General features: G+C 46.8%; 2 protein-coding genes across 3 annotated transcripts in view; one reads left to right on the top strand and one right to left on the bottom strand.

Moving 5' to 3' along the window:
* GTF2E2 (general transcription factor IIE subunit 2) overlaps positions 1-15037 on the top strand; it is an 87442-nt gene that overhangs the window by 14781 nt on the left and 57624 nt on the right. The gene's annotated exons all lie outside the window — the stretch shown is intronic.
* Positions 4274-14317, bottom strand: SMIM18 (small integral membrane protein 18). The gene is made up of 2 exons (XM_021008288.2): positions 13988-14317; positions 4274-4633 (listed from the first exon to the last, which is right to left on the bottom strand). The coding sequence occupies exons 1-2, from the start codon at positions 14120-14122 to the stop codon at positions 4274-4276; spliced, it is 495 nt and encodes a 164-aa protein (XP_020863947.2). The 5' UTR covers positions 14123-14317.

Genomic DNA, 15037 nt, shown 5'->3' with positions numbered 1-15037 from the left:
TGGACGAGACTGGGAACCAGGCAGGGAAGGTGCATCAGAGGAGGAGGCTGAGTCACCGGTGAGGCCTTCAGCCAGCTCTGGCTGGCACCAAGGCATATAGAAGCCACCCTTTGATTACTGACTGTTCCACCTGCTGGAGGGGTGGACCAAGGGAGTAGAGACTGGAGAACAGCCCTTTTATCCATGAGTCTAGGATTGGGATTATAGTCCAGTGGGCCTCAGAATTACCACCCACATACACAGAATATGGAGGCTTGAGATACAGAAGCGACCAAATTGGTCAGGGCCAAAGTGTTAAGCCTTTTGTGTGCTGTGATCAGGAGGGCCACCAAAGGAGGTCTCTTGGGAATCCACGTGATGCCACTAGTGAAATGGCGCGTGAAACCCTTGACAAGATACTGTGTGTTATTCCCCTGTGGGGGCCTGGTCTACTGTCTGCTGACAGTGCTTAGGTATCAGTAACTAAGGATTATGCATATTCTGTAAGCCAGTGGTTTAGAAACAGGCCACTGAATTACATATTAACATTATTTGTTTTTTAAAAAATGTTTCCCAGTTACATTTTCATCTGGTGTGGCAGATGAAATGGAGTGTGGCAGGCTGCCTGTGTGACTTTGTGGTGAGCCCTGCATGCACATACTGTTACATACGTCCACATCTGCGGGATGGATGTCATTAGTGGATGAGAGGAAGGGCTGTGTCGGGGTTCTCCCCAGGAACATAGGCTGGGGCGGGGTTTGACTGTGCCTTTCTCTTCTGCATACATGTCTTATTACTTCACTAGTATTCCTGCCTGAGGTCTTTTAGTGTGTAGGGAGCCACTCACTGCACCCCTGGGCCTGAGTGAGCCCGTGAGAGTTGCGAGGCTGTGACCCCATGTCAGGACATAGGCCCTGAGCAGAGACCCTGAATGGAGGTTGCCTGAGGAAAACTAAGTGAAGAAGAAAATGCCTTTTGCTACCCTGCACCGTGGCTTTGAACAGCCAGACCATTAGCTCAATGTTTGGGTCTGATGCCGCAAGTGGGCAGTGGGCCCAGCCCCCAACTGGCAGGTTGGATTGCATTTGCAAGCTTTTGGAGTGTGTTTAAACAGGGCGCCAGTGCTCCCTCGGGTGAAGATCCCTCTTTTCACCCTGAATGTCCCTGGGGCAGTGCACTGTGATTGAGAATCTTGAAGGGAGCGAAGCTGCATGGGACCCCCAGGGCAGGCAGGGGAGGGATGCCTGGTGGACAGCACAGAATGAGCCCGTTTCCGATGATGCTGAGGCCGGCAAGGAGTCCAAGGGCTGTCCCTAAAGAAAAGAAGGTGGTGGGCTCTGTCGAGAGGGCTAGCTGCTTACCCACCCCTGGGTGGTCTGGGGCAGGCCACTGGGCTCCTCTGAGTCTCCATTTCCCCCACTTTTGGGTAAAAGGGCTGATTTCTTCTCTAAATCAATAATGCCAAGCCAGGGGTAACACAGGGACAGGTACACGTGCTCCCGATACCCCCAGGGTAGCAAAGAGCGCGCGCCAGCGTCCAGAGTTTGAGTCTGTGGCTAGTAGCTAGTAGCTGCTGGCTGTGTCTCCGGAAGCTTTACGGAGCAGCGCACGTGAGAATCACTTAGCTCGAGAATGAGTCGTCATCTGCGCTGGCGGAGAGAGCGCCACGTCGAGGAATCCTAGGGCTGCCGGCGTACTGACGTGGCCTCAGCCAGGAGAAAATGTGAGGTGAGGGGGAATTTCCCAAGCATCCCAAAGCCCGCGCTTTGGGGGCTTTGCCGAGCAATTAATTGTACTTGAATTGGTGCCTGAGCAGCTTCTAGCAGTGGCCGTCAGGATGGCTTGAAAAGGGGGTTTAACAGAGTATCCGTTTTGGAAATATATTTGTGGGGATGATCCTGTAAGCCAGCAGGTCGAACTTCAATAGAAACAGTTTCTAAACCTCACAGAAGCATCCCAGCCCTGCAGGGCACATACTGACTTAGAAATTCACCTATTCGTAGTATCTGTGTTCTTTTGTATCTTTATTTATTTGATTCAGTGTTTCCCAATCGCACCTTAACCTGGTTTCCCTGATCTGGGTGTTGGACCCCTCCTTTGTTCAGTTCACCTCCTCTTTCCTGTAGCTCTGGTGGCTTATACCCTCCATTTGCTGGATCTGATTTCATCCTGTTATCTTCTTTGACCATTGAAGGAAACTGGGAAATAATAGGGCATGACGCACGTGACATGTTTGCATGTTTTGGGGTTGCGCTGCTAGACTCTGATGCCTGGAGTGTCGGGACGAGCCTTGCTCGCGGGGCCACCAGCGTTCAGGATCTTGTGATGTTGTGTCAGACGTCTGCAGGGAGACCAGCTGCAGGTTTGGACCAGCTGTCCTTGGCCTGAGACCTGGCAAAGCCAGGGAACTTTTGTTTTCTCCTCACCGCCTCTTCCAGGGGGTGAGCTTTGGTTAAACTTATCAGGTGTTCACAGATGGCCCTTACGAGCAAAGAAATGTGGTGTATTTGAAAGATAAAAAGGAAAAAATGAATATGGAAAGAGCTTTCAACCTAAGTAATCACAGTGTGAAAATGGGGTAAAGTATCGACTTTTTATTGTCAGCATTTGCTGATTTTACACTTAAATACCTTTTCTTATTGGCAAAATGAGGTTTCTGGCTTGCTTAGATGGGCGTTCAAGTCTTTCCCAGTTCAGATTTCAGGAACTCTTTCCTTTTCCTTCTGCTGCAGTGGCGCTTAACAAGCAAAGATCTCTTTACTTACAAAGAGATAAAAGCAAATGTAGCTCTTTGAATTAGATTCATTACATTTTGAATTTTGTTAACTTACAGGACCTATTTGAGGATTTTTAAGCCATGAACAGGTTCTTCCTCTGTCCTTCCCCCCCCCCCTTTTTAGTGAGGCAATGGGGGTTAAGTGACTTGCCCAGGGTCACACAGCTAGTAAGTGTCAAATATCTGAGGCTGGATTTGAACTCAGGTCCTCCTTGACTCTAAGGCCGGAGCTTTATCCACTGTGCCACCTAGCTGCCCCCCAGGTTCGTCCTCTCCTGTGATCTATGCAGTATCATTCTGTCTTGTAATCATGTTGACTATAGACACACTTTTGACCTTCCTCTGAATTTCTGCAGAGATGAGGTGAGGTCCTTGGGGAAATCTTGGTGATGAGGATCGTACACTAGGGATGTTAGCCATTTTATTATTACTTTTAAATTATATATATATTTTTAAAAATATCGCCTTCGTTTTCAAATCTTTTTCTCCCCAGAGAACTTTTATTTGTTTAAAGCAAAACCAAAAAAGAGTGGAAAAGCACTTGAGCAAAGCTAAGAAAGCAGTGAGCTGGGCCTGGGGGCATCAGTAGCGTTCAGCACCCAGGGCCATGCGCCTCCCAGTGAAAGAAAGGGAATACATTTTTTCCTTGCTTTTCTGGCTAGCCATTCATTACTGATTGGCTCGAGAGATATTCAGTAATGTTGAACTTATTGCATCAATCATCTCTAAAGGTCAGAGCTTTAAAAATAAGTTAGAAAGTTAGAAAATGCTGATTTTCTTATAGAAGGAGTGGGAAATACGAGGTCGGTTGATAATAGTGATATGAGGCTCTATTTAATTTTGGATGCGGGTGAGCATTTGGGTGCTTTCTTTAATTGCTGAAGGACCTGTGGAAGGCGGTGGTCCTTGATTCTATAATCCTACAAATTATTAGGCTACAAGTTGGTGTTGTACGTGTCAGGCGTGTCATCCCCTGCCCGCGTATTTTCTGGTTCTGATTTGCTGCGCGGTATTAGATCACAGAGATGCTGAATTACAGGCAAGGCAAAGGAGCAGAAACACCAAGAGGTTTCGCTTTGGCCCATGTGGGTTCAGATTCTGCACCTGCTGCTAAAGACCTCCCTGCCTGGGTCTGACCTTGGGCAGAGTCTGTTGGGTTTTCTGGTCCTCAGGTAACTGTCAGTAAAATGGGAGTTTGGGGAAGACCATGACAAAACCCACATTGAATTTTCAAAACTGTATTTATACATGGATACATACAGTGAAACCCACTCCAAAAGAGACATATCTAACTTGCACTACGACATCTTCTTACAAAAGGATAACTGAAGAGTTGGTGGTGGTGAGACTCTGTTGGTCCCTCGGGCTCCCCGGCGTGCTTGGCTGGGGTAGATGTCGCCCTGGTGGGGCCAGGACCTCAGGACTTCTCCCTCTGCCCCTTCAGCGGAGCTCGGAGGCTTTGTGCCAACATGCTGTCTTGGGTCTGTCTGGCATCCCCCCCCCCGCCCCGGGCGGACGCTAAACTACTTCGGTGTCCCGCCTCCGGATGTTGTCCATCATGGTTCTCAGGGGGCTCGGCTCACTCTCCAGGTCGCTCAGGGTTTTATCTTTGGCGCAGCAACAGCAGTCGAGCACCTCGTAGACGAAGGCCAGGAGCATCAGCGAGACGACTGTGAAGATGAAAAGAAGCATGATGACGAAGCACGCCGTGTTCCAGTTATCGTGGAAGGGGTATACCTGTTGGACCTGGAAGCCGATGTACCGGTGAGCCGATGTGGTGGTCGGCGGGCTGCTGGTGCCGCTCGTCTCGTTCCAGAGAGTGGCGTGCAGGGTGGCTGTGCTTACCGACGCCATGGCACGTGATTGGTCCAAGTGAGGCTAGAGGGGGAAAAAAAGAGAAAAAGAAAATGTACGGGAGTGACGTGTGTGATGCAGATATAAATGTGTCAGTGTGGAGAATGCAGACGAATGTAGGTTGTAAACCACACTCTGGGATTTCTAATGAACTCCAATTGGCAGTCAGACGTGAGTGTGTGTGTGTGTGTGTGTGTGTGGTGTGTATACTCATGATAGGTACAGATATGATAGTCACATGCAGAATGGTTAAAGAAAAGGCAGCTGAATTAGTAGTGAACAGTGGTGAAGGAACTGTGTGACCTGTGAGAAAATTTACCATTTTAAAAACATTGTGCCTTTGCAAAAAGCCTGTTAAGGATCCCTGTGCGCCTTCCTGCTTGGCTTTTGCTCTCCCTGGTTACCTCTATTATGTGCCTCTGGGACTGTAGCTTTCCCTGTACCCTTTGCTACTGGGTCAGAGGATCTGGGTCAGGAGGACAGTGGTTGAAAGGCAAAAAATAGAAAAAAACAGCAGCAGCAGTGGCCTTCTGCAAGGATGACATAACGCTGGGGTGGTTGCTAACTGTAGCTGTCAGCCTCTGTGAACAGAGTTCTATAGCTGGTGTGGAGGTTAACTGGTGGTGGTGCTTAGAAAAACCTGGGGAAGTACCTTTCAAAACAGACAAACTCAGGTCCCCAGAGGTCTCATTTGTTTCATTTATTACATTTCTGTTCCAGAGCACCAACTGATATTTAGTGTCTAAAAGAATTAGGAACTCCCTGTTCTGTCTAGCGTGCATCTTGGAGCCTCTAGACGATGTCTTCTCAGGCCTTTGGCAGGGACAGTAAGGAGGCAGGCCTGAGATTATGGAGACCCACGGCCCCAGCCCACGAACTCCAAGATAGCTTCAGCATTTCCCTCTCCCGACACGCAAAGGCAGAACAGTTTTGGCCACACTCGGTGGACAGAAGGACAGAATTGCAAAGTGACATCTGTGCCTTGTCAGCTGGAATGCCCAGGTTGTTGGAGTGTTGAGAACATGTCTGATGTGTTTAAACAAAGTGTACAAGTAAACCAGTTTTTGTCCTTGCCTGTTGTGATCAAGTGAAACTCCCTTATTTAACGAGTCACTTTTTCTTCCCCTGTTAAGCTTGTTCCCTCCTTTTTTTTCAAAATTAAGTGATGATTTGGGTCCCACCTCTGACCTGTGAACCAAAAGCAGGCTTTTTGTTTTGCTTCCTTTCCTCGATGGGGTCAGCGGCCTTTGAGATTGTCCCTGTTAACATGACACATGTTCCGTGACACTGCTCTCTCCTACTTCTCCCCCACTTCTTCATTGGCTCCTTGGTTTCTTTTGCTAGATCTTTCGCCAGGTCATGCCCCCTACCTGTATGTGTCTGGACCCCCTTTTCTTCTCCCTCTGTATTATTTAACTTGGTAATCTCATCGGGTCTCACAGATTCAGTAATCATCTCTGCAGGTGAATCTTGGAGCTCACTGTCCTTACCTCTTAGAGATCTTGACCTAGATGTCCTGTAGACAGATCTCATTCTTGTCTTTCCTCTCCAAACTCTCCCCCACTTCCACACCGCCCCTTTGGTGTCGAGGACACCCCCATCCTTCCAGTCCCCCAGGCTTGCAAGCTAGGTGTCATCCTCCATTCCTATCCCCTCTTGCTCCCCATTTCCAATCTGTTGCCAGGTCCTGGTGCTTGCGCCTTTGCACCATCACTCGAGTATGCCCCCTTCTCTCCTCTGACACCGCCTCACTGCCACCCACCCCCTCTGGAGGGTGCCTTTAAGATCAGATAGAAAATCTTCTGTCCGGCATTCGGAGACATCACCTTGCCGACAGAGGTGCGTGGGATCGAAGCTGTGGTTTTTCTCCTAGCAGTGCATGGAGGTAGACTGCAGGGAGAGCTGAGCGCCACAGAATCAACACTTGTGAATTGTGGTGCTGGAGAAGACTTCTGAGAGTCCCTCTGACAGCGAGGAGGGCAAATGAGTCAACGCTTCAAGAGGTTACCTCGGGCTGTGCAGGGGAAGGATAAATACTGAAGCTTCCGTCCTTCGGCCACATCACGGGAAGGCGGGACTCACTGGAAAAGAGCCCGAGGTTGGGAGAGATTGAAGGCGAAAGGAGAAGGGGCCGGCCGGGGACGAGATGGATGGATGGTGTCCCGGAAACAACGCGCATGAACCTGTCCAGACTTTGGAGAGAGTGGAGGGCAGAAGGGCCCGGGGTCCTGACAGACTGAGCAGCAGCGAGCCTCGGGTCAGCCCCTGTGTTCTTACACTTTACTCCGCTCTCCAGGTTCTCCACTGCAGTGACGTTGGCCTAGGAGTAGCTCCACCTCCCACCCCCGGCCCCCCTGTCTCCTCACCTCCACCTCTCGGTTTCCCAGGCGTCCTTCGGGACTCAGCTAAACCATCACGTCTACGTTAAGCCTTTCTAACCCCCTGAATTCCAGGGCCTTCCCTCTAAGGCTGCCTCCAGCTTCCCCCATTTCGACCTTGTATAGACTCTAGTTTGTATAGACTGGGATCTCCTTGAGGCCTGAGATTGTTTTTGTCTTTATTTGTATCGCCAGCACTTAGTGCCTGGCACATAGTAGGTGCTTCGTCATTGCTTGTTGACTGACGGCCTGAAGACTCATCAGAGGGAGTTCCCTTCCTGGCCATTTCAAGGCCTGTGGTTGTCCTCCAGCTGACCTCCTCCCCCTGGAGCCTGGACTCTGGCAGGGGAGCTTTGGCCTCAGCTTGCCTGAAGCCGGGCCTGGCCATTTCTAAAGCGTGCCTTCGTGCTCACCACCTCCCTCCTCAGTCCCCTCGCGTGCTGCCTTTCCCCAGTAGAATGGAAGCACCTTGAGGTTAGGAGCGCTCTTGCTTGCCTGTGTTTGTATCTCAGCACTTGGAACAACGCCTGGCACACAGTAGGGCCTTAATAAATGCCTTTTCTCTACCCATCTCCCTGCCGCCCCACTTCCCTTTCTTCTGCTACTGTCTGCCGGCCTCAAATCCATTGTAAGAGCTTCATTCTGCAGGACTTTGTATTCCTCGTACCTGTTAAAATGCAGATATCCTGATTGGGTGATGCTGGAGGTTATAATTCAGGCCTTTAGCTTAATTTATCCTATTTGATAACCTATTTGCACCATACTGTGCTAGCCACTTGGGCATAAGAAGATGGCATAGCCCCCCAGAGATCTTGGGGGGCGCGGCGTATGTTGTGTGTACAGATGAGTCCGCAGCAGAGGAAATCCTGGCCTGGTGCTCTGAGAGCAAGCACTTGAGGAGTGGAAGGGAGGCCACTTGAGGGTGGGGTTTTGGGAAAGGCTTCATGGAGGAAAAGAAAGACACTCGGTGCGTGTGCCCCAGAGTGGTGGAAGTGTCCCCAAAGGACCAGGAAAGCCACCTTAGTCGGCTTGTCTGGAATAGAAGGGAAGAAAAGCAGGGCCAGAGGCAGCAGGGAACCACGGGTGGCTTCTGCAGGGAGGGGAGTGGTGCGCTTAGAGCCGCTCCTAAGAGAGAGATGGATTGGAGAGGGCTGAGTCTGGAGATGGGGGGCTTGTGTAGACAGAGGAGGCTGGCTGGTGGAATGCAGAGGGCAGCTGAGGCTGTGTGTGGCACCAGAGAGGGGAGCCCCAAAGGAGGGAGCGGGGCTCTCTGATGAGCCTGAGGGACTGGGAATGATGAGGCCTTGGAAGTTTGGGCTGCTGGGCAGGGGAGGATGGCTGAGTGTGGACGCCACTGAGGCTGCATCAAGCTGCCTCTGCCTGGCAGGCAGGTGGTCCATGGATGTTCAGAGCAGGGTTTTGTGAGGCCGAGGAAGGAAATGAAGGTGCTGGAGGTGATGCAGAAAGTGGACGAGAGTTGTACCAGGGAAGGGATTTGGGCCCCTGCTCTTTCATTTTGCAGGGATCTTCTAGCTTCCCAGAATTCCTCCCCAAGTCTGTGCAGGTCTTGTCCCTGGTGATTCTTCAAGATTGTGTGCTTCCAAAGCTGGAGACACGGGGTTCTGGATTCTTTCAGATAATATTGGGGAATTGAGGGTCAACTACATAGTGATTCCAAAGCCATTCCCTCTGCCTGTCTTAATGAACTGTAACTTCCGAGATTGTCAGAGCACTAAGGAGATCTTATCACTCCCCTCTGTGCCAGGGGAAACAGGCTAGAGTCTGAAGCCCAGGGCTATTTGCCTTCTACCTGCTGCTTTTGGGATGGGAGGGGAGAAACCAAAGTGGTGGTGATGGTGCTAAAATTACGTTTTTATTATATTACTGAAAATTAGAAAGATCCTCTTTTGGACTGGTCAGATAGTTTCCCTTTTGAAAATAAGAATGGTTTTTGGTTCATTTGAGGGATTGCAGGTGAGAAATGAGCAAAGAGTAGGTGTGAGCTGCTTTGGGGGCTTTCCCCTTCAGTTTGGGGAACCCATCGTTGGCACACCCTAACGGCTGCCTGGTGATTCCTGGGCCAGTGAGGCCACGGCTGCCCCATGAATGGTCACCCAGCCTGCTGGCTCCTGGCACTTGCCTCTCCCAACCCTCTGATCAGGGTCCCCTGATTGCTCTCTGTATCAAATTAAAACTTCAGGCTTCAATGACATTAACAGCTATTGAGTGCCCATAGAGGGTAGCCTGAGAAAGCACAAAATCACACTCGGAGCCAAATAGGAATTGACCTTTGCACAACCATTTTGGGCCATTTATATTTTTGTTACCCTCCATTAACGCTGGTAATTGAGTTTATTATATTGGAATTTTATCACATCAGCTACTGTTTGAGGTAAGTGGGCCGTGGGCTGCTGCTTGGAAATGTTTGTTACGTCGGTGTTTTCACGATAATGGAAGCCTAGTTATTATTAGATAGAGAGAAAAATCAGGGTCCCAGTGTCTGACCTCTGACCCAGAGGCTGCAGAAAGGAAAACTTGTCAGTCTGTCGGATCTGGTGAAATAACTTCTCTCCAGCTTCCCAGAAGGGGAAAAAGAATTATTTTTCTTTTAAAAAATACTTGATGAATGTCTTGCCTCAATGCCCATTTAATGTCTGGTTATTTCATACTTAGATTCAGTGTGGCCTTAGGCCTTGAGAATTGAGATTAGGCTACTTGGGACCCAGGTGGAATGAACAGATGCTAATCCCTGGTCGTGGATTACACATAGTGGGCTGTGTCTGCCCATTGTTTTGTGAGGTTTGTGAGGACGGCTCTGATTTCTGGGAGGGGCAGATTGGGGGGGGCGAGGTTGTCAGATATTCCTACTGGGAGGGGATGTAAGCATGCACTGTGAGAGGGGTTGCCTGGAATAGCAGTGACATTCAGACACTCTCGGCTTCCAGCATCTTTCAAAGTATTGGGAAAATAGAATCTTGGAATGGAACATGCAAGGCATTACCTCCTTACAGTGAGATCTCTTGCAAAGGAAGACAAAGTAGTCATACGTTAACTAAAAAACCTGGGTCAGAAGACACGTTCACATTTTCTGCCTCAGATTTGTTTTTGGAGGGGTGGAGTCTGGCTGATATAATATTGTCATACATATAGGTATGTGGTGTGTATCAGACTGTGCATACATACATACATACATACATACATACATACATACATACGTACATACACACATACACACACCTGCATATGTACCCAAGGCTTAGGGAACAGCTTGGGGATGTGGGCATGGGCATGGGCATGGCTACAGCTACTACTGCATGTGCTTAGATCACAATTCCAACTATGTTGTAATCTCTCCTCCCTTCCCTGCAGTCCTAGGTAGGGAACACTTGACTGCCTTCCCTCTTTTGTCTGAAGTAACGCTTTAGTAGCTCCCTGTGTTAAAATGTGGTGAGGCTGGAAAGATTTTTCTGGAAGGATTTTTCAAGCTCTTAAAACATTTTTGTGGGCTTTAAGTTACTATGAAACACATTGTGTGCGACACTTTTTGTGGTTGGAACGCACTTTGTCCATATACTCTGGAACACAAATTGTGTTTGTTGGAAGGAGAACGGGGTAATTAGTGGTTTGATTTAATTTCCTATTTCTTACGAGTTGGTTTGAAGGAATAACTTCCAGGATAAGACTTAAAAGATATTTTAAAGAATTTTAGCTTGTATCTTATACATTTCTTTGATATTTAGAAAATTATTTAGAGAAATTATTTAGAATCGTTATTTTTGATAATTAGTGGTAATTTAATATTTTAAAACACTTAATTTTGCTGTGATGGATTAGGTAAAATCTGACAGGCAAAACAGAATTATGTCATTAAGAATTTTTTTCATTTTTATTTCTCAAATTAAAATTTGAATATGGTACATTTAAAATAAATAATATAAAAAGTAGTCTTTAAATTTTTTCAAAACAAACGATTCTTTACTAGCCTTTCTTTCCCGTCCCCTTTTGGGTCTGGGGGATAGGAGAGTCACAGCTGATGGTATAGCTTTCCCTCTCCTCCTTGGAACCTTTCTAGCATTTCAAAATGCCTTGGCAGAATATTTCCATAGGGAGGGCAGGGTCATCACACAATGGCTGGGACAGACAGGCTCTTGAATAGAAAACAGTTGAGCTGACTTTTCCTTTGCGTTGAAGGATGCTGCTTTACATTTCTTATTTTATTTTTTTCAGTTATCAAGTATTTATTTTTTTCTCCCCACCTCCCTTTGCCCACTGGGCAAGAAGAAAAAGAAAAACAAAAGCCTCATAACACCAAAAGCATAGTTTAACAAAACATCCCCATATTGGCCATATCCAAAAAGACGTGTCTCATTGTGTGTGTGCTCCTCAACCTCTCTGGCAGGAGGGGGATCGTGCTCGATGAGGGTGTGGATGAGAGTGTTCCGTCTGCTCTAACTGTCGTTGTTACAGTGTTGATGATATACTTCCCTCTGCATCTGTCCTCAGAAATCTTCCAGATTTCTCTGACACCATCTCTTTTGTCACTTCTTAGAGTACAGTACTGTTCTCTGTATCCTAATTGGGTCAGCCATTTCCCCATTAAAGGGCAGTCTCTTCGTTTCCACAAAAAGATGAGATGTCTCTTTGAAAAATAATTGATCAAGTGGGCAGTGCTGCAGTCTTTGGTGAGAAGAGAGATGGAGTCTGGACTAAACTGAGTCACTGTGCACTTCATCAGCTAGGGGCAGGGGAAGCTTATTTCCTTTCTTTTACCTACATTTCAGCAGGTTTTGAAATGGCAAAATGAATCTTTTTCTGGTCTTGATTTTTTATTTATCAGCACTTTTATTTTCCTAAGTTCTCCTGTGGTTTCGGTGAGAGTGTTTCTTGTGTTATTTGGGGCCTTTATGTATCTACTGCCCTGACTGTTTTGTGATGGGCAAGAGTGCTTGCTGGGCAGTTTAACCCTGAAAAGAGAGATCTGGCTTCCAGATCTGGCTCCTCGACGAACAGGCCATTGGCTAAGTAGCTGAATGTACGTCTTTGTTCCTTGGAGGGAAAAGTAGATGGGAAATTTCCTTTTCAAATAATTTGGCAATGAAATACAACTGGGTTCCAATTAGTGCAAATAATGAATGCAAAGGTGTTTGCATATATTCGAATTCACACTGTAGGAAGTTGTAATTATGTGAAATATTGTCATTAGTTCCACCCCCATGGAAATAATGCAGTATGGATTGGAAGAATGGGACCCCTTCATAGGACCAAGTCATTATTTGCACTAGTTGAGACCTAGCTGTAGATTTACTGGGGAAGGGAAGGCAAGGCAATGGTTGGGTCATTAATTTTATTTTTTTAAACACTAACCTGAAGCTATAATGTCTGCTAAACAAAAATGATTTTCATGCTCCAATAAAATGGAATTAGAGCTTTTCTCAGTTACCATCAGTAATTGAATCTATCTTCCAGTCAGGCGCCATCTTCCTAAAACTCTGTTCTGATACTGTTATCCCCAGCCCCCTGTTCCATAGACACCAGTGGCTTCCTCCCTGTCAACCTCCAGGACCAAATAGCAGATATCTTCTGTTTGGCTTGTAAAGCCCCGCATCACCTGGCCCCTTCCTTTCCAGGCTTCTCCTCTCTTACTTCCCTCCACAGACTCTGTGCTTGGGGGACTCTCGCCTCCTGGCTGCTCCTGGCTTCTTCCCTCCGTTGCCAGCTTCTGGGCTCTTTCTCTGCCTATGCCCCAGGCAGGCAGGGCTCACCTCCTCACCTCCACCTCCTGCCTTCCTTGGCTTCTTTTGGGACTGCACTGAAATACCACCTTCTGCAAGAGACCTTTCCACCTTTCCCCAAACCCAGAAGCCCCTCCTAAGCTGCTCCTCCTCCCTTCCCTCTGGCATCACCTCCCATTTCCCCAGTCGGTCTCTTATATGTACCTTCTTGTTAGCATGTTGTCTCTCCCATTAGACTGTGAGCTTCTGGAGGACAGGGGATGATGTTTTTTGCCTTTCTCTGTATCCTCAACCCTTAGCACCCCCAATGCCCACCCCGGCTTGTCACACAGTAGGTGCTTAATAAAACCTTATTGACTGCTTGGTCATTTGGAGGCTCCTGTTTTCTTGAGCCTTACTGTAGTACTGAGAAGGATGCAGGACCTTCCCTTCCATAAGTGACCCTTGTGAAGACATTCTTCAGTTTTCAAATGTAATTTTCTTTTTATTCCAGATGGTCAGTTTAAGAACAGTCTCATCCATCCCTGTACCCACATGATGTGAAGGATGTAAAATGATTGACTTGTTCCCTTCCCCCTTCCCCCCTAATAAGAATATGCATTCAAGGTCTTTATATAATAATAATCTCTGACTTGGATTATGCAGTTAGAAACAAAATTATTTTACCTAAATGACAGAATGGTCTAAAGCTTGTATGGGTTAAGTTACAACGTAATGCACCTCTTAGCTCTTTTGTCTGTATTATGCTCAAAGATGGATTGTATTTTCGTATTCGTCTTCCTGTTTTATTTTTTAAAATTTTCTACAGGTAGCAAACTTTGGGTTTTTTTAGCGTAATATAATTTGTACATATCAGAAATCATCTTTCAGCAGTATTTGCTTTTAGTCTGGATTTTTCTTCAAGGAAAGCCTTTGTCAGGACAGATAATGCTGCTGAAATGAAATATCTTGCAGAAGGTGAAATTAGCAGGCAGCTGGGAAGCATCAGATCTATATTTCAGTTTACTGACCAGGGCCTGGGAGGATTAGATTTCCCATACAACGGCACGGTCATCAATTTTCTATTAAGGCACAGGGGATGAGAGAGTCGGTGCTAGACCGAGAGCCTTTGGTTTTTATTTGGAGAATAAAAGCCTGTCTTTCAGGGTAAGAAATTCAGAGCTTAAAAATACACGTTAAGAAGAATGCTTTGCCTGGTTTCTTAATAAAATGTTTTTCAGATCTATCTAGTGCTTAATTCTTCCATAATAAAAATGATAAAGACCTACCTGTTCTCGGCAGATGCTGATGGAGCTTAGGTCTGGTCTGTTGGTAATGCAGTCTGGTGCACAGTCAAGATGGAGCTGGGCTACTATTGGTCGGATGCTAATGCAGCTGACAATTGCTTTCTTGTTCATTTGCATTTAGCCTTACCGCACTCCAGAGGAAATCATTCACAGACTTAAATGATACTGTCGGGTGTACCCAGTTTTATCCCAATTTTTTCCTCCCTGTTTTTTGTTTTTGTTTTTGTTTTTTTGTCATTGAGCTTGAAGAGTGGGGCGTGGTTTTTGCCTCCTTAAAGTCCAAACAAACAAAAACCCCAGGCCCTCTCTGCATTTTAGGATCCTCTTTACTTTTCAGTAGAAAGATGAGAAAAATAAAGGACTAAATTAATGATTAGATACGTTTTTCTGACTGCAAAACAGATCTCCCCTGAGACTAGAGGAACCCTCAGGCTAAGAAAGATGCCAGGGTTGGTAAGAGCCCTGGAAAGGAGCACACAGAACTGACTGACTGAATCTACAGGTATGTGAATAAATAAATGAAGCTTGTTCCCTTCATGTGCCTGGCACAGAGATCTGACTGCTCTGCAGAAGGGGAGGGCTGGCTGCCATGTATCAGAGAGCTTGGGAGGGGTGCCACTGCTGGGGGTGGGCAGGGCCTGAAGGGAAGCTCACCCAGTTTGGACTGTGCGATCAAGGCAGAAATGAAGAAAAAAGTCTGAAATCCACACTCTTAACATTCTGATAGAAGGGCTGTCACTCTGTTGTGTTACATCTGCGAACTTCCAGAGTTTGCTTGCTGGTTGAAAAGAGTGATTTGTTGTTATTGATTACGTCCAGACTTTTATCAGCTTCTTAATTCTTTATTTGCCAGATTTTTCATTTTTGTCAAATATTTATTCTGTATATGTTCCTTTAGTCTTTTTTTTTGTATGTACTAGTTTGGTTGTGTAAAATCTATTTTTATGTAGTTGTTTCAGTCTGTTGCAAAAGTTTTGGAACTTAAAAGAATTCACTGGCCAGTGAATGCTGAAGATCTGAGGTCTTTTATTA

The sequence above is a fragment of the Phascolarctos cinereus genome, unplaced genomic scaffold (assembly GCF_003287225.1).
Source record: "Phascolarctos cinereus isolate Bilbo 61053 unplaced genomic scaffold, phaCin_HiC Scaffold_9;HRSCAF=440, whole genome shotgun sequence".
Taxonomy (NCBI): Eukaryota; Metazoa; Chordata; class Mammalia; order Diprotodontia; family Phascolarctidae; genus Phascolarctos; species Phascolarctos cinereus.
The sequence above is the reverse complement of the archived record's forward strand: the minus strand, read 5'-3'. Positions and strand labels throughout refer to the sequence as shown.